Raw genomic sequence first — 23,894 nt, 5'->3', positions numbered from 1 at the left:
ATAAAGACCTTCTGTCCAGATAAAGCACATCTGAGGTTACTGAGTAACTCCATTTAGACACTTCTTCATCCAGCTAAACATGTCTCAGATGTCTTGATTACTTTCCTTTTTAGCAAACATTTTCTCTACAAAAGGAAGAAGGAAATTGGTTTTTTTTTTGCTTTTAACTTATAATTCCCATTTTTTAAATGACTGCTCTTTGGGGAACTTTTACTGATTTCCATCACATCCTGTTTGTGTTCAAAAGCTTCAAAAACTGACCAGAAGCTCCTAACCAGCTTAATTGTGTTCAGATTCAGAGCATTGTGATCACAGTGAATAAACTGATTAGATGCTGTTTAGATTCTTATATGTGCATTTGCAAACCAAAACCAAAGTAAAATTACCTGTGGTGTGATAGTCCACAAGCTGGATTCTGGGACTGGGTTTAGTTTGAGGTTTGGTTTTTTGGTTTTAAATTAAATTGCTGCTTAAGATTTAATCCATAGTATTTGTTTGTTTTTAAATTAAGTGAAGCTGAAGTGCAACATCTGAGGTACATAAACAATGGATAACTTGTAGAATCTTCACAATGATTCTTTTCAGGGCCAGGCATGTTGAAGGAGCTGGAGTGTGGAGCCTCCATTTTTTGTGAATAAGTAGCTAAAATAGCACAAAGATGCCTGTCATTGCAACCTCTCTGTCACTGAGCTGGTGTTTTCTTTATTTTAAATTTCTGAAACTCTTTGTTTTGTACAGAGTAGATACCACAAGGGTAGAATTCACCATCCCTTTAAGAGAGAACTGGGCACTGCCATTCTTTGCTGTTCAGATAGCAGCCATCACATACCTACTCAGAACTCATTTACAGCCTGTTCAAGAAGTGAGTATTTCTGACAAGTATGACACAGTAAAATTAGTCACAGAAAATGGTCCTGATCTGCAAGAATAAAAGCAAATGGGTGATATAGTTTCTTTGACAAACAGTTGTTGAGTCATTACTCCTCAATTTGATCAAGTAACTGCTATTTCTGGAACAGTAGAACACATATTGCACGTTATTCTGGGGGCTGAAGCTGACGGAGATCTCACTGTTTTCTTCAGTGGTAAAATACAGGCATAAATCAAGAATTCAGAACTCTAATAAATGTCTGTTATCCTCCAGACAGTTACTGCAGTTAGAAAACTCATATTAATGTTTAAAAGTAGATTTAAAATAAAACCAAATTAAGGTGAGTTGGTTTTGTTGAAGGGTTTGTTTGTTTTGTGTTTTAATGAAGGAAACTGTAAAGTTAAATAAAACTTCATTCCCCCCTTCCAGAGACTGACACTTGTGGCTGTATTTGTAGCAACGTTTCTCTTTAGCCTGACTTGGCAATTTAACCAGTTTATGATGCTGATACAAGCATTGGCATTATTTATACTGGACTGCTTGGACATGCTTCCCACAGCAAAGGTAACTTTATATTTGGAAATAACCAGTTTTTGGGTTTTTACTGTCATAGAACTAACAGTTTTGGAGGTATTTTACGAACCAGTGGCCTGGATACCCAGAGTGATACAGATTATACACTGTGCATTGTGCTTTTATACTGCAAGTGGAAAAATGAATAGACAAAACAACACTCTTTCTGATGTTTTCTTTCAGCTGATAGTTTCTCTCACTTTGTGTAATTTGCTTCTATTTAATTTTGGTCTCCTTCTGTTTAGACACTCTTTGACACTGTTAAACACCATCATATCAGTTGATCTAAAACCAGAGCTTAAGTGTTGCCTCTTGAAGTTGCCAGGAAAAAAAAAGTACCACAAGAAATCTTTTCTAAGCTGAAGCATAACAGAATATGAATTTTGCTTCAAGTATTGTGCATCCTTGTTTGGAAGTCAGGTGTGTGCACTGCACCACAAGACGAGGATGCAGGAGCACCAGCTTGTCGAGGAGAAGCATTTCTCTTGCCTACACTGACATTCACCACAAAGTAACAACCGTGTCACTGCTGTGCTGCTGAACTGGATAAGCCAAAAAGTAAAACACGTGCTACTAAGAGGGTCAGGGATCATTTACAGTCAATATGAGAGATGAACTGCAGAGGATGAAAACATTGACATTAATGTCGCTGTGAAATTCTGCTGAGATCATTTTAGTCCTCATAAAACCTTACACTGGTTCAAAAAGGTTGTAACTTTAAGAAAAGTTACAGTATGATGAAGAGTAATTCATGTTAACTCATCTTAAATTTGAAGCAGACTTGAACTTTACTGATTGTATTAATTAGACTGAAAATTAGATGGTGGCTACATATCAAGATAAATGTGGTTTATGTAATTTTTTAAACTCTTCATTATATCTGCAGATGTAAGCTGAAGTTAAGTTACTGTGACTATCAGCTACCTTAGAAGGTGGCAAATTACCAGCTGTATCTTGGTGCCAAAACAGACTTTCCCCACCATTTTTACTCCATATTCATTTTCAAAAAAGTGCTACTTAAAACTGTTGTTGTTTGTTGGGCTCTTTGATACTGATTTACAGCACTGCTGTAATGCAAGACTGATCTTTGTGCCAGGTAAAATGTATGTTTTGATACCCCTGTATCAGCCAGTCAGCTGGGGTTGGTGTTTGCATTCTGCTGAACGTTGGTAATAGTTTAGCATAGCTCAGAAAGGATTGTGCTGAACTATTGTTAAAAAGTTAGAGAAGTCAGGGGGTGTTTGATTACTGGGCTGCACTGAGCCAGAACTCTTTAGTCACAGAGGCATTAGAGAGACTACAAAAACACTTCTTTGACTAACAAAATACAAAACATCTTCCAAAGTCTATTAAATAATTCATAATAATAAATAACTGCAATTATTTAATGTATCTGCTTGACTATAGGATCAAGCTTGATTAGTTATAACATGGGCATAAAATAGTAACCTGACTAGTTCAGGACCTCAATATAAACAGGATATAGTAATGGCTTTAAATGCAAAGATTTAGTGCAGCATGATGTGTTTTTTGCAAAAATAATACATTGAAATAAATTACAAAACATATTCATAGAAAAGCAGCTATGACTAAAGTTTTGTAGACATAAAAATCTCATTGTTGTTACAGGTTACGTGGCTCTACATCATTCAGATTTCTGGATTACTGCTCGTCTGTGTTCTGCAGTTCTTTAACTCCATGATTCTTGGATCATTACTTATAAGTTTTAATGCTTCTGTCTTGATAGCAAGAACAATCCAGGTAGGTACTGAAATATTTCTGTTCTACTAAATGAAGAGTGTGGTAGATGCCTGTGTACAGATAGATATGTATGTAGGTAAATGAGTAATATAAATGCATTATAAATTTCAATTACTAATACTAATTAGAGGAATTAGATAGTGTAAGGCAGCAAAAACATTGCCTGATCAAATAATGACTTCAATTACAGTAACTGCAGCATAACCAAGCACATCAGACACCATAATTCTGTGACTGCCATTAACATTCATGGTTGTGCAAGCAGCAGTTTGGATCCTGCAAAAAAATTCCTTAAATGGACTTTATACCTGTTTCAGCAGGACTTGGATGGAATTTAAGGAGCTGCTTCCAACAAATATTCTGGGACAACTGGGTACACATTGGATTCAGCTTACTGAAGTCTCTTTTCTTTCAAATACTTGGGGGTTTTAATGGATTTACAATTCTCTTTTTTTCTGATACTGACATTGACAACAGTCTCTGACCAGAATGTATGAACTTACAGGGCCATTGCTCTTGTCTCTCATTCTGACCACCGAAAATCAGGACTGTATTTTTTGTAGTTAGACAATGTCTGTGCCTATTCCCAGTTTCCTGCAAACAGCTCATCTGGATCTGGAGCTTTTAACTGGAAAACTGCTCAAAGTCCTATCAGAGCCAAAGACCCCTTTGCCTTGTTTAGGTGGCAGGTCTAATGAGGAGGTATTTCAAAAGGCACATGATACTATTGAAATTAAGGAAATAAATTGTGTAAATATAATAGGGCCACCCTCGAAGGCTGTTTGGCTCCTTCCAAAACTGCCACATTCAGAGCCTAGGGAACTTTTATGATGTTGTCCCTTCAGTTTTGTAGAAGAAAGATACCTTTATACTTGATTGTGTATACAGTTTTGCTTACATGAAGCCAATATAAATCTGATCCTGATCAGGCCTAACAGACCAGCTGTTTCTAAAAGCCTGTGATGCTTTTGTTCCAAATAATACAATAAAAGTACTGAAATACTAATATTTTCTTCTTTGTAGAAAAACCTAAAAAGGGGTGGCTTGCTCAGTAGGCTTGGGAAACTTGTCCTGCATGTTCTGTTGGTCTTGTGCTTGACTCTCCTAATAAATAAATGCATCAAGGTAAGCAAATAATTTTTACTGTGGAAAGTTACAAAATGTATTATGTTAAAAGCAATTTGTTAAGCAGCTACAGTAATACCATTAAATAAAAATTGCAGTGAGATTTCACTGCATTTCAGAGACTGCATTTTAGAAATTAAAGGTGGTTTTGCTAATCTTTCTGATATATGGATTTGAGCACCTCATAAATTAACCCCAAATAATTGGTGTTGACTTGAAGTTCACCTGTAATTTTATAACAAGTGTAGATTTATGCTGCATTCTGATACTGCTGAGTATTTGCCAAGTTTTTCATTGAATTTCCTTTTCATTGAACTCAGTTAAAACTGAATTCTCATTCGATTGCAAAGCACCCATCTCACTAAGCCTGTGGTGCTTTGCAGTTTCATTTAAATGATTAAAAAAACCTGTTTACTCTGTGGCATGTTTGATACTTAAAATATTATTTCCTTTCTTTTTCCCTACTTTATAGAAAATTCTTAATCTTGAGTCAGATGAACATATATTCAAATTCCTGAAAGCAAAATTTGGATTTGGGGCAACAAGGTATGATTTAGCTGCAGTTTGCCTTTTTTTTACTTCATTAATTGAAGCCTTCAGGTTGTTCTCATTTAAAATCTGTGTGATAAATCATGGAGTTTTACCTCATATTCATGTCATATTTTCCCTTACATTAATCTGGACAACAGTGGCTTTATAATTTCTTGTGATAAAAGGAAACTGTGATCCTTTTTGACTCCAAGCTATGAAATACCTGATGACAAGGATTATTCTCTTTTCTTTAGGGATTTTGATGCTAACCTGTATCTTTGTGAAGAAGCTTTTGGTTTATTACCATTAAATACTTTTTCAAGACTCTCTGATACGTTACTTTTCTACATCTACGTGTTTGTTCTCTTCCTTATGGCAGTGGCAGCTGTAATTGTTGCCTTCCGGAACCTCAGGTAAAATACAACTTCAGGATAATCCACATTTTTATCAATTTTCTCTTCCTCAAATGGCTGAGGATTTGACAGTTGAATTCCAGCAGCAGCTTGTATCACTTTCTGCAGGTGCTGAGGGAACAATAGGATGTATAACAGAGAGATCAGGCAGAAAAAGTAACTTCCTATTAAAGCCAACAATGTGAAACGTTCTTTCCTAGATTCCTTCAAGCTCTTTTGTTTGCTGTTGAAGTTTGCAGTCTGTGTAGGGTTGGGTTTGGGGGGAAGCAGGATAAGAGTGCAAAGCACTCCCAAAGATCTTCCTGGTGTTCTCAAACTGCCCAGAAAGGAGCCGAGAAGACTCCAAGCCGAGTGCCAAACGCTGTGATCTGTGTGTGAAGAAGCAGGAACAGTGGACTGCAGGTGTGTGTCACTGCTGGCAGTTCCCACAGCTGATCTGTAGGATTCTGAGGTTTTTAGAGAAGATGAGAAGAAAATTAGAATTACTATTAAAAAAATTAAGTAAATGGTTAATTATAGAACTCTCAGTTTTATAGGTACAACCTGGGCTAAAGATGGAAGGGACGATATAAAACTTGATTAAGCCACTTGTCGTGGATTGGAGGGAAGATGGGATAAAAGGGAGAGGGAGGAGACGGGAGAAAGTATCTAAGACATTCTTAAACTATTTTATGACCATTGTGAAGTGAGTCATCTGTAAATAATTTTGGTACTGTTCAACCAGCCTCTTAAAAAACTTTCTGCATCAATCAGTTTTAGAAACAAATACTCTGCAGCTCTTACTTTGTGTAATCCTAAATGTTATCCCAAATGTAATCCCAAAGATCCACCAAAATTTTTAACACTGTCCAGTTATCTCACTTACCCCTACCTGGAAAAACAGCAGGAAACTCCACACATTTAAACACCTGCTTTTTTTTTTTCTGATGGGCCCTCCACATACATTCATAGGAGTAGCCACCTCATGGAATAACCAGTCCTTTCAGAACTCATTTGCTCTGACTCTGTTTCCAATATGTGGCTTTAGTAGCATCCAGATAAACCAGCACAACCCCACAAATCACAGTTAAATTCTTCACTCTCATCAAAGCCATGTGAAGCCCTTGGGAGTAGCTGCTTCAAGCAAGAAACCAAGCTTGCCTTTCTGTAAACAATTTTATCTCCCTCTAATCCAGCTCCTTTAAACCCATTGCATTTCCAGAAATCTAGACCTGAAAAGAAATGCTTGCTGCTACATCAGGTTGGTGGTATCAGGTGTAATTATATCATAGATACAACAGTACTGTTGCTTTGTAGCATCAAAAGGATTCAGTGCTTTTTAACGTGCAGATAACTGTATGAAATACATTACAGAAACTTAATATAACACTGTTTATTTCTTTAATTAGTGGTTCAAATCAAGGCCAGTTAATGGAAAAGATGGATGAGAGCACAGTGACACTGAAGCCTGATGCTGCTTACAGCTTAGTTCACACAGTTCTTTTTGGATGTCTGGCATTAAGCACAATGAGGTACATTTTTTTAAATTCTACTTAGGGCTTGTTTAGATGATTAAGTGTATTTTTATGAGAGTATAAAATATCTTGACCATAAACTGATGGGATTGTGAACCTTCTTTCCCTGATGTGTTTACACTTCTAGACTCAAACATTTCCCAAAATTCTGCCAAAAAGAATGTTTGGAAGTTTGGGAACAAGTATGTTCTCAAGAGCACATAGCAAAGTGCAAAGTCAGTCTTACACTCATTGTAGAGTCCTGAAAGTCCAAGAAAATGGTGTTCAGAATTTCTCTAGACATTACTGCTCTCACCAAGCAGCTCAACAGAGCTCCAGATGACCATGAAAAACTTGTGTTTTTCCAGAATGAAGTACCTCTGGACATCCCACATGTGTGTATTTGCATCCTTTGGCCTGTGCAGTGCAGAAGTTTGGAAACCTGTGCTGAAGTGTGTCCATCTCTACACATCCCAGAGGGTACTTAGAGCGTTTCATCCAGTGGGGTTTGGTCCATGTCTAAACCAAGTCAAGGCTCACAGTTGAATGTTGTTTGTAGTTCTATGAAACTGATGTACATTTGTATAAATTTAGTAAGTAAAATCTATTTGCTACTGGTTTTTGCATTAAACAATTCCATTTGAATACACTAGATGGCAATATAGATGTGGGTATGAAAAATAACCACAATTTTCCTAAAAAAGTCACCATATTAAGGAATCCTCAGCAGTCTGAGAAGACCTTTGCAGTCAAGTATATTGAATGACAGTGTTTTCCACTTTTTAGAATATAAAGTTAAATATATAGATATAAATCCATCATATGGGAGGGCCTGTAATTAGGGTTTTACTTGAAAACAAAATCAGAATATGATCTTAAAATTCAAACTTTAAATTCTACTAAGTGTTAAATATTTCATATATCAATACATTAAAAATTAAGTCTATTCAAATAAGTGTATCATCAGAATAACCAATTTTTTTTTTTTTCAATTTCTCTTAGGCACAGGTGATTAAATATTTTGTACCAATAATTACATTAGTGTACATTTCATATAAGGTAAGAATTCTTTTTCTCAATGCTTTGACATTTTGTAAGTTGCATGAAATTTCCTTTTCTTATAAAATGATGTTGTTTTATTAGTTACTACAAACAAGATCTGTAAATGAATTTTCAAAATGGTAATAGACAACCTGAAGTGCAAGTGCACTTATGTGTATGGAATTATATGTAAAGGATCAGTTGGGCTTATGTGATTAAGAGTAATTTTTCATAGATACAAATGCTTGTCTGATTGTATGTGTAAGTCAGCAGGTGTTACTAAATGCATAATTTTATGGAAATGGGAGTTGTCTGTTTGGGTTTTAATTAAGTTGTGGATAATGTGCAGATTGTTAAATTGTGTAATGATTCATTGCAGGAGCAAAAATGATAATAATATTCTGTACTGCTGTGCCTCATCTCTTTATGTTCTACAGTACAGAATTGTTAAATGGTCAAGTACCTTTCTCTCCAAGAAACACAATATTGTCAAATGTTTAAATATAAATACATGAAAGATATTTAAATTAATAACATGTACAATATTATCAGTCTGTCAGAGCAGTGAGATTTAGAGCATTGTTTTAATGGGAAAACATTCTTTTAATCTGTGTTCACAAAGACAAAAAAATCAGATGCTACTTTGATGGAGTTGTTCTTCAATAGCCAGTCTGAGATGAGAATATTTCTATTAAATAATTCCCTTCAGAGAAACTCAAGGTTAATTTCATTATTAAAGTTAGAAAGTTAGTAAAGCTTAACAGTTAAGAAAGCTCCTAACAGACCTCACTCCATTAGAGTGTTTCCCCCTTTAAAACTGAAACAGAAAGTTCATAAATACTGGTTTTCCACTTAAATTGTCTTATTCTCCTAGAGACTTCTTTAGGACTCTTTTTTTTTCCTTGACATGGTGGTTAAGGAATCATTTACCATTTTCATCACCTCTGAATATCACAGAAATAATGCCATTTCTTTGGACAGGGGGGTTACCCAAAGCATGACATCCTGATAGTCTAACGTGTCACAGAACTACAAATCATTTTTCTCCCACTCTTCATGGGCAGATGTGAAGTTCCTAAATCCTGTCAGAGCCAATTCTGAAGTCAACAGAAATCAATTATTTCATAGGCTTTAGGTCAGTCATTAGTTGTGCTCAGTCTGCCTGAAAAACATAATTTTTGTATTTCTTCTAAAGAAATAATTTTCATGGACATGAAAAATACTGTTTTCCAAAGTTCTCAGTGGGAATGAGAAATTCATCACCTCAAAATGGCTTTTTGTATTAAGTCAGTTCTCACAGTTCAGCTACAAGAGAAGTGGATTTTTTTTGTGTCTTCTCTGCAAAGCTGAAAGAGTTTGTGAGAAGCCCAATGGATAAAACTTGTCCCAGGTTCCCTGAAAATGGTCAGAATAAAAAATACTTGCAGAAAAATCCAGAAAGGGTCTGTTGCTTCTGTGAGAATGTGTGGATATATTCACTCTCTAAAACCTTAACAGTGGAGGGAGATTTTTGGAACAGGGACTTACTTACCTTTCTCCTTTCCAGACAAATTCTGTCCCCACGCTGTGACTGCTCAGATGGCAGGAGCAGTTTCAATGTACACCACAGAGTTAACTGGTCATCATGACTAGTTTTCTGGAATCAGTAGGGCAATTGTGTTTTTCACTACCTGAGAAATTTCTGGTTACATTTCTCAGAATAACTATCCTTTAATGCTGTTCCTCAAAATAGGAGTTCTATTGGATTATTAACCTAATCCCAATTAAGCTAATGAAAGCCTCTTTTGAGGGGTGTGGTTACCATAGTCCCAAATACATCACTTGAACAGTAATTTATCAAGGTATAAATGCAGCTGCAGTGCCAGCTATCTTTTACATTTCAGGTACAGCATGTTTTGAGACCTGTCAGACACCTGTGTTTCTGTTTTCACATGTTCTTCATTAACACAGTTGCAAACATCTTTTAGTGAAAATGCTGAAGTATTTCCATGTGTATTTCCTTTAGCTGTGCTGTGGGTAATGCAACACATCTAATGCAGTACCAAGTATTTATTCATGCACTTTATAAGTAGATATCAGCTTTATCTGTCTTGTGTTTAACTTCACAGTAATACTCAGCAATTTGTGTTTGTATGTCAGTCATTCCTAAATAAATTGTTGGTACTTTAAGTGAGCTCCTGAGTTTGCAGCATTCTAATTCCTGGGTTTGACAAATAATCTTGTTCTCATTCCTAGTAAACTATCCATTCATGTAATTTCTCTTAACTGCATTTTTATCTTCATCATGGCCAAGTCCTTTAGCTCCAAACACATAAATTTATTGCAGCACATGGTGCAACATCTACCCATGATCTGAGGAGTCCTTGGCTATACTGAACAGCTCCCTGGGTGTACTGTGTGTACTTATCCCTCAAACCTAAAGTCTGTAAACTTGACAGTCTGTAGAAGAAATGACAAAGGAAATGTTGTGTTTATTCTTAATATCAAATTCTTTTTCTCTAAGGAGATTGTTAATTTTCATTCTTAGGCCAACAGGAGCTATAAAGAATGTAGCAGTACTTGCTTTTCACTTACACTCAGAGGCCAAAGAGTTAATAAATTTCTTCAATTCAAAATAAATGTCTTTGTATTTGAGAAGTACTGAACTCCCATGGTCATCAAATGTAGCATTACCTGAAACTTTTTCTATCTCAGAAACCTCACTACCAAAGTTCTCTTCCAGTGAAAACTGCTTTTACTCCCTCAAAAATTGCAGTGGTGTGACAGTGTGACTTGAGAAACCTCCATACGTGAGTGAATGGTAGGGAACAGCCCCAGCACCCTGCAGAGAGGAGTGTCCCAGGGCCATTTCCTTCTGCCTCCACCCTGAGGGATCCAAGTGCTCACAATGTTTATCTATCCAGGCTAGTTTAGTAACGAAGAGAGGAAATTTTGATCCATTATGAGACTCTCCAGTCTCATTTCACAACAACTTAATTTATTTACCAATCTCTTGAGAGAGCTCCTGTAAAGCAGAAATGTGTCTGTGATAGTCGTTCCACACTTCCCAAAGCTGCAGGGTTGTGATGCTGCCATAACTCTCTGTTGGTTGTTTTCAATCCACCAGCCAGTAGCACTTGAACAAATGTAAATATGTCAAGTAAACAGTTAAACTAATAAGTATTTAAACTGGCCCAATTACATCTCCTCCTCATCCTCCTACATAATTACAATTCTAGTGAAAGAATGCACGTTTTTTGCAAAGGAGCTCAGCAGCACCACATTCAAATTCCTTCTGAACTCTTGAATTAGCATTATATAAATTGGATGATTCATAGCTCTTAGATTATCAGGTGGATTTTCTTACATTTTTTTCCTGTAGCATTTCAATTTTCAAGCCAACAATCTTTTCTATCATGAGAAAGCAGGTTTGGAATGGGTTTCACTGTAACATTCTCTGTAGCACAGCAATCTGTCACCAGCATTGCCATTGTCGTCCTTAGTTTTCCCCTCTGCCCTTCAATATTCAGTAGCTTAAACCACAAACACTTAAATAAACCTGTGTTCCCTTCACTTTTTTGGGAGGAGGGTTAAGCTCTACAGAATGAGTTTCAATCCTTTTTTTTCTCCTCCCGATTTGTTTTTGTCTGTGGTAGACTTGGAAATGTTTTACCCTGATGGTATTTTGGTTGTTGCTTTTCAGTCACACTTTTCTTTTTGCCTTCAGTGATTCTCTTTGAATTCAGATATCATTAATGGCATCACATCTAATGATCTTAACTTCTGATACAAGTTACCTACCTCTATTTTATTTAGTTTTAAGCTGCCTTTCCAAACTTTATCTTAATTCCTGCAGCCTTTCCTTCTCTTGTAATCATTGACGTTATTTAATGGCTTGGTTGTTACATATTGAACTGTTACATGATCCGTCTTGATTTTGTTCCTTTTCTTAAAGCTTGGTGTGTCAAGAAATAAAACATCAGTACCTATCCTACAGCCCAGGGAACTGAAGTGTTTCACTTGCGTCTTGCAGCTTATCCATGAGCTGGACAAGATCAGTTCCAGCTAAGAGGGAATAATACATTTCAGCATCCAGAACTTGTTTTGTTCATTTTGTCTTGTTCTATTTTGTTTCCATTACAGTTCTGGCCAGGAATAATGGATGAACTATCAGAGCTGAGAGAATTCTATGACCCAGACACTGTGGAGCTGATGAACTGGATTAAGTAAGAGGATTTTTTTCTCTATTTAAGTTAAATGCTATTTGTGTCAATCTAATGTTCTTAGTTATAGTGTTCTCCTTATTTGTCACAGCTTATCAGTGAACTATGATGACCCGTGGAGATAGTTGGGATAAATGGGTTATCAAGAGGTTGGGTATCAGCAGCTGTGGAGAGCAGCTCCATGCAGAGCCCCCCACACCACTCTGGTTCAGCATCACTGCTGTTCATGTCCCTCAGGGAACCAGCTGACTCCATTTGTCCCATAAGTACACATAGTTTTCCCAGCCAAAAGAGGTAAATTTGGACGTGTCCAGCTTCTTTCCTCATATCTTAGCTCCCTCTTTCCATTAATAGTCCTTTGCAGTGAAGTAATTTTATCCCCCCCCCAACCTGATGTTCTTCTCAACTTTGTAATGGTAAAAAGCTTGGATGTCCAGTGGTAGGGCTGGAAAATTTGTACTTGGCAGTCTGTTTCTTGAACTTTGAAACAATCTAAACTGTTCATACTTGTTAGATTTAATCCCAACATGTGCTCTGAACGCTAAACAAAATATTTATAATTGAACTTGAACTTGTCACAGCTAAGCATAGGTGCAAAATCTCTTTCAGGAATTTGAGTTAATCATTCCAACCCCACCTCATCAATTCTGCGTTTTCACAGAGCATAGGAAGGTATTTTTTAGGTGGAAACAGTTTGTGATACTGCATTTAGAAGAGCTGAGATAAAAGGCCAGGTAGGATGTTCTCTGGAGGGCTCTGAATTCAAGGGGTATGTTCTCTCTTAACATACAGCAGCCACTAAAAACTTTCAGGTTAAGTTTTTAACAGGGACATGCCTGGGACTTGTATTTATTTGGAACTCTGGCAAAGATTTTTAAAATAGAAAATCAGTTTTATATTCTGAGGAAAATATTCTGAAAGTAAATCTGAATATAGAACATTTAACATAGAACTGTTTGGAGTGTTTTCTTCACATGCAATAAACTTCAGTGAAACCAGTCCCCCAGCCCATTCCAGCCACAGCAACATATTTACACTCCATATTGTTGTATTTCTTTAATTCATAAACTAGAAGGAGTGATTTAGAAGTAAAATATATTACAAGCCTTCACTGACTTATTTTGAAAGCAGGCCATGTTTTTTTTCCATCAGTTAGAATCTTTGCAGCCTTATTGACGTGTTTTTGTGACAAATGTTCACAGGCCAGTTCCATTTAGCACTACTGTTTTATTAAAAGATGGTAAATGTCTGATAGTTCAGGTCTCCTGTGTACAATATATAGAGGTATATATAGATTTATACATAAAATATGCATGGGGAGTTATTCCCAGCCATGAACTGGATTTGACTGGCTCTGAGGAGAGTAATTTTTCATGTGTTCTTAGTGCTGAGAATGCTAAACTGGTGCTTGTCCTCTCTCCATTTTAAGTCATGACAGTCACAGGGGGAATTTTTTTTTACTTAGAATGTATTTTGTTTAGAAATGTTATTTCTGTAAAGAAGAATTAATTATCTACGCTTTAAATACCAGTCAACAAAATTTATGGTAATTTTCTCAAAGTGGGACAAATTTTCTTAAGTTTTGATGTGTAAAAAGAAATATGTTACTACACTAACACTCAATAGTTGTGCTGTAGTTAATGAGCTGTCAGGGTTGGTGTCAGGAGCTAATCATTCATTATTAAAACTCAGTAAGAAAATCTCTAATTTGTCATGTATAGCAGTGAATTAGGAGTAACTCATCTGTCTTGCAGTGTCCCCACAACAAGAAAACCCTTCTCTCTGCTCAGCTCTAAATGCATATTATCTTGTCCAAGTACACAATCTGAATAATGACCAACTATTAGTCTGTCCACTGTGAAGTGTCTGCAGATGTATTTCTTACTCTTCCCCTCACTAAAATTGCCAGAGCTTTTTCAGAAGATCTACTGGTTTATTTCTGTAAAATTGTAGAGCACAATTTCTTACATAATGAACTTTCATATCCCAGTCTCTGCTTTTTCCTACCCAACACCTCATTTTCATAACTTTTTTAAAAGAAATGTCAAGAAAGTCCTGCCAATGTCCCAGGGAGAGTTCACAGCTCTGATCCCAGCTGGGAGGTACATGAAAATTCTTAGTTTTGGTCTTTCTCCCTAAGACAACAGGAACAACATGCTCATTTGTGAGATGGGGAAGAATATCAGTAGAATGAGCAAATCAGTAGCGTGAACTTCCCTACTCTGTTTATTTCTGGTAAGTGTTAAAGAAGCAATGTCTTCTGCCTTTAAAGGGGAAATCTGTCTAGAACTGTGGCATATTTCATAAGCAGTTGCAAAAATCACAGAAAAACTCGTTAGAAATCTCAGGCAGGAGCCAAAACAGTGAAAAAGTTACCAGAGACTGAGATTTGGCAGAGCACAGTTGGATGTCAAGTGCGCTTGAACCAGGGGTGGGGGACAAGCAGGCAAATTTGTATATTAGTGGAAACCCCACAGATTTCTAAAAGGCTCCTAAGGTTATGCAAATGAAATACCTGTTTCCATGGTGGCTCTTTCATTTAATACTTTTTAATAATTTATATTAATGGCTATATTTTAATTTCAAGCCAGTTATAAATTTTAACTCATCTATATTACTTATATGCCTGATTTTCAAGGGTAATCGCACTGAAGTCAACACATACTCCAGACTTTAAAGGCAATGTTACACCTTTTTTTTTTTTAAATTGTTGTTCTTAAATTTTTGGGCTTATCCTTTGTCATTGACCATTTTGTCAGTAAAGTTCATACATGAACTTGACAGTGCTGGGGAACTAGATTAACACTGACTGTGTAGGTGCATTCCTTTATGTGAGGAAATTCTGCATGCATAAAATTGAGGCTGGGACTGACAAAAGTGCATCTTGTTGCTCTTTCTTTGTGGCTTTCGTTTTCCATTTTTGCAATTTTCAGTCTTTCCAAACCAGAGGGGAAAAAAAAGAACCATGACAGTATGACTGAATATGCTTTACTGCCTATCATCTGCAGCTAGACCTGAGATATTTTAATAATGCATTCGGCAAATAAAAAGATTTTCTTTTAAAGAAAAAGAAAAAACTATCATGGCGTATCTGAGAACCCCTCCTCAGAACCTCCTTGTCTCATATTGTTTTACTTTGTAGGTTCATATCAGGCTCAGGAACTAGTAAAGGAATAATCTGAGCCAGTCAGATTTTATGGTTTTGGGAGCCAACTACCGAGTTCAACTCTGGAAGACTTTTAATAGAAATACCATTTTATTTCTGATGATGCAACCTGTAATTGCAATGTTGGCCATTCTTCATTAATGGTTCCTCAAAACCAGCTCACAATAATTTCTTAGCAGTTTAAGAGAAAAAATTACTACCACTTTCAGAGTCTGTGCAAGTATTTCCTGTAAAACTTGAGTGTTTTTCATGAGTTATTCTTTAGTATTTATGTAATTCTTTAAATTCTTAAGTGTAGGTAAAGAAAAGCTTCCTATGATATAATATAGTGCTTAGTTTACCCATTAGTCCAGCTGTAATTAACTTGTTGAAAGCTTAGGACTTCAAAAATAAATAAGATTATTTGTTCAAAATGCCATCAGGTCTGCTTGGAATGGCATTTAAATTATATAATGTAAATCAGTTTGACCTGTAAGTCCTTGTCATTATTTAGTGACATTTCCTAGAGAATAAATTGTTTGCAGGTTGGGCATTGTGGTATGGAGCTTGGCAGAGAGCTGTAAAAACAAATTATCCTTTCATTTTATACATCATTTGCTCAGACAGTTGTAAAAATTGCTTCATTTTTGTGTAATAGAGAAGTGTCATTCGGTGCTTGGCAGCACCAGAGGTGCCCTGGGTGCAGAGCACTGCAGTCTGTGCCTGGCTCAGACAGGCACAGGGGAGGAGCTTCCATGGAGTGTGGAAGTCATCCTGTCCCCGGGAAATATTCCTTAGGGTCTCTCCAGCACCTCTTCTAGAGAAACCACTCAGCAGTGACCACCGGGGGAGCTCTTTGGGTGGAACTGGGGAGGGCAGACACTGCATGGACCTCTCTGTCACCTCCTGGTGTCACCTCTCGGCTCCCAGTAAAATCCAGTGCCAGGCCTGTGTTCCTGGGAAATGAGGGCCCCCAATAGCTCTGGGAGTAGCACCTGTTGGTCTGAGCTGGCCCAGTAAAATATGGACAGTGATGTGTCTGAAGGATTACAGTTCTCTAGGACTTCCAAGTGTAAATCTGAGTCTCAGGGAAACCTCTGCCTTCTGGACTACCGGATTTTAAACTCCATCCAGGACCAAAGCACGTAAGTCAGTTATTAGAAAAACAAAGGAGGGTCACTAGATTACTGGTAAGGTATATGGAGAGGAGGAAATGCTGGCAAAACTCTTATTGTCTGGTAAATAAAGAATGCATTCAGCTGTATTTCCCCCCTTCTGGGCAGGAGTGAATGCTTTTGGAAAGGGGAGGAATGGAGCCCTCCATCTTCTACATGATCCATCTTCTGAGGTGTCTGCAGGGACAGGCACTGATCTCTGCTCTGTGACCAGGGACAGGACTCAGGGAAGGGCTAGAGCTGTGGCAGAAGGGTTGGGATGGATCTCAGGGAAAGGCTCTTCCCCCAGAGGGTGGTGGGCACTGACCAGGCTCCCCAGGGCAGTGGGCACAGCCCCAAGGCTGCCAGAGCTCCCGGAGTGTTTGGACAATGCCCTGAGGGACAGGGTGGGATTGTTGGCGTGTCTGTGCAGGGCCAGATATTGGACTGGACGACCCTTGTGAGTCCCTTCCTGCTCAGGATATTCTATGATTCTACATTTTTACAAGCATTTTTACGTTACGGATAAAGGGCACTATCACCATTTCCTTTAGCCTTCTTTTTAAAGAAAAGAGGCTGCAGGCTGGTTTGGCACTTCAGTTTTTTGTTTGCTTGTTTTGTTGTGGTTTTCCCTTTGGTACTTGTTTGGGACACTGTGTGAGTGGGTTTAAAAAGTGTGAATGTGCTAGAGAGACCACTATAATGCAAACTTGCAATCAGATGTGCAGAGTTGCCTTGGTAAGGCCAAGCCAAGAGAGAAGTACTGCAGAGCACTTTAAAATTTGAACTAACCTTGAACAAACACAGGAACCAACTTCTCACACAAGAAGTTGCCTGGCTGAGGCATAAACTCAGAAATATGTTGAAGGTGCTTTGAGAATCATTTTTTTCAGGTGTCTAAGCTGTACCCAGTCCCTCTGGGCTTTGCCCATGTCCTTTGCAGCTTAGCCTAAAGACTTGTGGTCTCCTGCAGATTCAGGGATGAGTCCTGGCTGACAGGCTGTCAGGACCATTATATTTGCATAGTACTAAATTCTAACAGAGATTAATTTTTTTAATGGAACATTTACTTCATGACACTTGTAGCTTTGAATATTTTAAGTAAAACATATTTTTTTAAGAGATTAAATATTTTCAAACTTTAAAATGAAACTGGTTTTATATAGTGCTGAAGAACTAGTCTATCAGTAAAGTTAAACTGGCCTATTAAAAATACTATCCCTGGTCTTCCTAGATGAGATTAATGTACCAGGGCAAGAATTCCTAGGAAGGGTTTGTAATTATTAATTCATTTGCTAAGCATAATCTCCTGAAAGGCAATAATAAAATTTAATACTTGTCTCTCAACATTCTCAAGCCAATCGTGGAGCTTAAGGACGACTGACTGTACAGCTGCAGTTTCCAAAGGCTCCCTGAAGTGCAGCCTGAAGTGTCACAGTTATTGGAGTACTGTGGGTGCCGTAGATGCTTGGATGGGGGTGTTGGGCATCTATTTACACTCTAACTTCGTTTTATTCCGTTTAATGTGTACTGCTTTATGCTGGTTTAGTCTTCATAGACCTTTCAATGTGCCTGCTAAGCACTAGAAAACACTGGAGCAAACTATGGCCAGTTTTAATTAGCCTGATTATAGGGGTGTCTATTGCCTGGAAATTTTACTTTTCTTCCTGCTGTGCCCTTCTCTTGTGTGTTTACATACATTTTAGATTGTAAACTTGTTGGGGGGAAAATGAGCAAAAATCATGTTTTCATTATGGGTATTGAAACAGTCCTGAGATACCAAGGCTGTGCTTTAGATAACAATTCTGGACATTGGCTTGGAATTTCAGAGATCTCAGTACCAAAGTGGCAGCATTTCTATCTGGCATCTTCTGCCCCAAACATCATCATAACACGGTTTGCATTCCAAGTGAACAGTGAGTGCCAGGAGAGGAACAGGAAATTTTACCAATCAGGTTAAATAATCCATGTTATATAAAATACCCATGTATCAGACACAAATCTAAGTCCCAGTAAGTTTCCTGAAATACTAAAATAATTAGAATATAAAAATTTATAATATTCAGAGGCTTTGTAAACCCATGAAATGTGGAAAAAATTTGAAATTTTCAGGATCATGTTTTTCTTAAATTTCCTCATCATGCTTAGTGTATTTTTTATTTGCAGTTAGGGTATTATCATGATTTATCCACTTTATCTGCTATATCTGAAGAAAACACAGTTGCTTGAACAGTTCACTCCTTGAATAGAGCAGAGGCAGAAAAATATTTTTGCAGTCTTTTTTTTCCTTCTGATCTGTCACAAGTAGTACAAAAATGCCCCTACAGAGACTTCCTCAGACTTCTCAACGTTTGTTTAGGTCAAACACTCCCAACACTGCAGTGTTTGCTGGGAGCATGCAGCTCTTAGCAGGAGTCAAACTGTGCACTGGGCGGACCTTGACTAACCATCCCCATTATGAGGACAAGCATCTGAGGGAGAGAACAAAGCAGGTAAGAGCGTTCTGATTGTTTAAGCTAATTCTTGTCCATGTCAGTGGCTCCACTCCAGAAAACAAATGTCCTCTCTAATGGCACGTTGCAAATGGCATCAGGTGCTTTATTCACTGGAGTAATTCGCTGTCAGACACAGGCCCAGGATTTACCTGCTGTGAAACTCATTCTTTGAGCATCTGCTGACTCACCTTGGCTGTGTCTGAACTGCTGTGCTGGGTACTCAGCTAGTCCTGAGGGGGCTGTTTGGGGGCTCTTGGCATCAGTAGATGCTGGTGCCCAGCTGACCTGTTAATGGAGCATTTCCTGAGTTGCCCAATCCTCCCCTCAGTTCCCAGACCAGCACATAACATTTTACATAGAAATGCCTCAGAAATGCCCCACAAAGCTATGGAGACTGTTTTCATCTTCCCTTTCCTGTAAATTAGACATTCTCAAAGTCTGACAGCACCATCCCTTGCTGTGTGGTCAGCAGCAGTTCTGTTGTGCATCAGAGTAGCCATAACACAAACTCCAAGTGGCTACTGAATAAAACATTTATATATTGTTTTTATAATATTGAATGCAAATCACATGATTTGTCAGTCTCGGTTCTTTCTCTGGTTCAAGATAGAGTCATGAAAGAGCAAACAAAAATAGTGGCAGTGTCATGTGTCTTAGTGCTTAGATTTCTTGTCCCTAGATTTATCAGATCTATGCCAAGCGATCTCCTGAGGACGTGTACAGAATCCTGCGATCCTTTGGCACAGACTACGTGATCCTGGAGGACAGCATTTGTTATGAGAGGAGGCACAGCAGGGGCTGCAGGCTGCGGGACTTGCTGGATGTGGCCAATGGCCATGTAAGTGTTAGAAGATTTAGAAACATGTTCATTTTGCTTGACTTCTTTTTGAAATACAGTTGCAATTTGAGGTGGCTCAGGGTGTTTGCACTGTGGGAAGGAAAATCTAATGGTGCCTTTAGACATTCCAAAATGGCCACATTAAACACTGCTTGCTTTTATTTGTATTTGAGAATAAAAAGGGGGAATTCAGCCTGGGCAGAATAAGTAATCACTTGCTGATGAGCTTCAGGTTTATGGAACACAAACAGTGTTCCCTTTGAGAGTGAAACTCCCTCCACAGCTTCAGTTCCCTCAGGAGCAGTGGGTGGTCGTGTCACTGCTCTGTGTCAGGGGAGCTCTCAAGCATTTCTAGGGCTGAGGTAAAACCAGAGCAGACAGCACAAGCCAAAGCACATGTGGACCTCTGACAAACCACCTTTATCCATACAGAGACAATACTGCAAATCTTAACTGGTTTAAAGCTATTTTCTTCCTCCCATTTGTTTTGTACTGTTAACACACCTGGCCAGCCTGACCCTCTGAATGTATTGTTGAGGTTGTTTTTAACTTCTTGTTATTGCCTGTAATTGAATTGGCTAAAAATATTTCACACTGTTCCATTTCATTGCAGATCATGGATGGTCTGGGAGAGAATGAACCTGATTTGAAACCTTCATTGTATCCTCGCTTCTGTGAGGAAATCAAAAAAAACCTTCCTGCTTACACCATGCACTTCACGAGAGTGTTTCAGAACAAAACATTCCATGTTTACAAACTTGCCAAGCATAAATAATGTTTCCAACCACAGCTTCAAGTTCAGTATTTTACTGCTAGGACTTACATTAGGAATTGCAGATGAAGTTTACAAACAGGTTACATTTTTAAAACGTTTTACATGGATGATTTCTTGTTTAATTACTGTCTTTTTTTTTTAAGGCAGATTGGTTTTGATAACTTCCCTGATATTGCCAAAATTTCCATAGATTCATGAATAAATGCTAGCAGGGACCATGTCAGTTATGAATTCTGACCCTCAGAATACTTAGGATGTAATTATTTTCCAGTTTTAGCTAATTGGAAGAAGACCAAGGCAGCAGTGTGTGGGAGCACTGCCCATTGCCAGCCTGTGAATCTGCTCAGCAGTTCAGATTTTTACTATAAAATAATAGAAATTCAGTGAAAGCAGCCCATGCTACTCCTGTTGTGAGTATGCATGATCTTAGTGAATCCTGAAAACAGTCACAAAATGAAGTTTTGTCTTACAGTCTGATTCCTCTTTTGCTCTTTCAGTGCCTCTTTTTTGAATTCTTGGGAATGTGTGCAGATATGAGTTTCCAAGCTTAAGAGTGTGATTGCAGAATCAGTGAATGCAGATTCAGCAAACCAGTTTAAAGAATAAAACTTTAGTTCTTGTCTTGCATTTTTAGTGATCAGGGACACGCTGTTTTATAACATTAAGTGTTAAATGATGGAGTGTTATGTATTTCTAGTGAGACTAAAGGCTGGAGCATGCTTGATACATGTTGCATGTTTGTATCCTCAAAGTGCTCAGAACAAAGGAAAACCCAAACTTCTCAGTTGGGATTCTCACAACACTATTTTCTGTATCCACTTTCTAAACTACAGGGGATCCTTTTTCTTCCCATAAGAGTCCCAGTAGGATGTCAAAATTGAACCCTGCCAACCTTACAAATGAAAAATTCATCCCTAAATTGGCAGGAGACTTCAGTATTGAAAATACATTCAGCTACTAGAGCTTTGCATTATGTTATTTCAAACACAAAGCTATGTATTTTTAGCATAAAGTTGTGTCCTTGCTCTTTATCCTAAAATAGAGACTACCAGTATTTTAAAATTCCTTGGAAGATGAAGTGAAGCTAGGCCCCAATGCAGAGAGTTTTGTGATTTGTTTGTACCCTTTGTCTTTTTAGCAGCCAGGACTTTGTGAATTGTATTGAATTTCTAAATTCTGTGGAGGTACCACGTGGCTTTTACTGAGTTTTAGCACTTCTTTGGTTTTAGACTGAAATTAGAGATTATTTCTGGAAGTCTCACAGTACTCTCCAGCTTGAATTAGACATCCACCAGGAGCATTTGTTTCTTATGAAAACCACAATTGTAATAAGCAAGTGCCTCTAGGCCCAGGTTGAATTAACATTTCAACACCTGTAAGAGTGTTTGCAGCCTGTGCAAATAACTCAGTTATAGTAATTACCACTGCAATTAATTTCTAATGATGGGAAACTGAAAGTGCTACGGATAGCAAACTCCACATTTAATTTAATCAAGATGTGTAATGAGATTAGCTTTCACAACTGAGCTGGGTTCAAATTCCAAGTGATTTAAGTGTTTTCCCTTTTCAGTTGTACCAAGGTAAATTACCACAGAGATGGAGATGGTTCTGTCACATGCTCAAACAATTTTATGTTCAGTAAATACTCATTAAACAATGTTCGACATCTCTGCATTTCTGGCTGACACAAGAGGCGAATGTGCTGCAGTCGGGGTGTGTTAAATCACACACTGACAGGAGCTGGGCTGTTAAACTGAGCAGCTGAAACTCCTGAGTAATTCCTAGCCTGTATCCCTTAATGAGGTTGGAGACCACTGCACCTTAACATAATATAATAATAAAACATTTTAATCAGTATTAAAACTTTAATTAGGCCTGTAATGATGCATGGCTGTTCTTGCTGCAAGCCTGGGTCAGTGAATCCCTCAATGAGTGCCTTCAGTAATTGAAAACAAGCACAGGAAAGGTAAAGAATGTCTGGGCTGTGCTGGCTTGTTCTAAAATGTGATTGGATCTTTCTGGAAAGGTGCAGTAACTTCTCTCTGATGGAGATGAGGGATTCCCATGCCCACTGGTACCCTTGTGGTCTTCACAGTTTACTTGTAGATAACAGCTGAGACCAAGTCCTAACTGTAATAATTACTGTCCTAACAGTAATTATTTTTAAATACACTTAGTTCAAAAATGCAGTCTTTAATGTTGGCAAAGGAAAAGTTTAACCTTTTCATAAAAACTACCAAGTGCACATTGGTTTGGGTTTTGAAACAGAAAGACCTATTATCAAAAAGATTATCAGGAAGGTTTAACTCTGAGGGCCATTCCAGGAACAGCAGTGCAGCATTCAGATACCAACCTCCTTCAAACTGTAAATCCAATAATGCCAAGGAACAAAAGCACTTACCAGAGCTCAGAGGAGCAGCACCAGCACCAACCCAGCCCTGGGGGAGAGGGAGCAGCTCCTCCCTGCCCCTGTTTCAGACTGGCTGGGAGGGCAGGGCAGCTGGGAGGGATCAGGGATGGGGAAAGAGGGGCTGCACCTCCCCTTCCCCAAGTTGGGTGTAAACCTGAGCCTTCTGGGAGATGGGTGGTTTGTGGTGTTTTAATTATTTTATCTACTTCCCATGTCTTACTGTGATTTACATTCACTGCATTGAAAATGTGCGATTTTTGTTAAAATAACTTGGTATCCCTGAAGGACATCATCCTGATGCACCTTATTTCCAAGTGGTTGCCCTGGCATCACTGTCCCACTGTATTAGGGATGATTCACCCTCAGGAACAACCCCCCTGGCAGTGCATGTACCAAGTCTTACTGATAACTTGCAGTGGGAATGGCAGGGACATGACGTGTGTGTTCCTTGGTGTCCACAAGGACTTTCACGCTGCACGTCATCAGTGGGATTGTGTTATGAATTACTTTTTTAGACTGCAGAGATAAAATGTTACCAAGAAGCTGGAATGTATTTAGGGAAGAAAAGCCTTTGAGATCCATAGTGTATTTTCATTTCTTGTTTCAGTGTTCCGCTGCTGAGATCTAACATTTTATAATATGTTGTTGTAAAGAGATGTAATAACTATTGTATACTAAATAAACTGTGTAATTTGAAAATTACTTTTTTATTGTCTTTATGTTGGGATGGATTGAGAAAGGCCTGGTTAAGGAATCACCTTTGTTTTAGTCTATATGGAGGAAAGCAAAATATCTTCCTGCAGGAAGTTTTAACTTTTCTTAAGCTCATTACATTGTGTATATTACTGTGTATTTTGGAATGAACTTTCTGTTTCAACAGCTCGCTGGGCTTCCTTTCTCTGGTACAAGTTAAAGGTGTAGCCCATGATTATTACCAGTCATCCCTATGCATGGTAGCTCCAGCAAGGTCAGAAGGCTGGGGCAGTTTCTCCATTTAAATAAGTATAATTTGCTTTGGCCATTAGGGATCTCCTTGTTTCCATATTGTAGCTCAAGTTAATATTCTT

At 38.0% G+C, this 23,894-nt stretch overlaps 1 protein-coding gene across 1 annotated transcript in view; it reads left to right on the top strand.

The window, feature by feature from the left end:
* Positions 1-23,529, top strand: part of DPY19L3 (dpy-19 like C-mannosyltransferase 3) — a 35,579-nt gene extending 12,050 nt beyond the window's left edge. The window contains exons 7-19 of the mRNA XM_071567605.1: positions 739-862; positions 1,301-1,435; positions 3,074-3,205; positions 4,229-4,330; positions 4,803-4,876; positions 5,116-5,274; positions 6,663-6,785; positions 7,136-7,247; positions 7,770-7,826; positions 11,931-12,013; positions 18,669-18,801; positions 19,484-19,642; positions 20,256-23,529. Of these exons, the coding sequence (XP_071423706.1) occupies positions 739-862; positions 1,301-1,435; positions 3,074-3,205; positions 4,229-4,330; positions 4,803-4,876; positions 5,116-5,274; positions 6,663-6,785; positions 7,136-7,247; positions 7,770-7,826; positions 11,931-12,013; positions 18,669-18,801; positions 19,484-19,642; positions 20,256-20,417 (1,555 nt within the window). The 3' untranslated portion in view covers positions 20,418-23,529. The remainder of the gene's footprint in view (positions 1-738; positions 863-1,300; positions 1,436-3,073; positions 3,206-4,228; positions 4,331-4,802; positions 4,877-5,115; positions 5,275-6,662; positions 6,786-7,135; positions 7,248-7,769; positions 7,827-11,930; positions 12,014-18,668; positions 18,802-19,483; positions 19,643-20,255) is intronic.
* The last annotated feature ends 365 nt before the right edge of the window (positions 23,530-23,894 follow it).

The sequence above is a fragment of the Pithys albifrons genome, chromosome 12 (genome assembly GCF_047495875.1).
Source record: "Pithys albifrons albifrons isolate INPA30051 chromosome 12, PitAlb_v1, whole genome shotgun sequence".
NCBI classification, from domain to species: Eukaryota; Metazoa; Chordata; class Aves; order Passeriformes; family Thamnophilidae; genus Pithys; species Pithys albifrons.
This window is presented reverse-complemented; position numbering and strand designations above follow the sequence as displayed.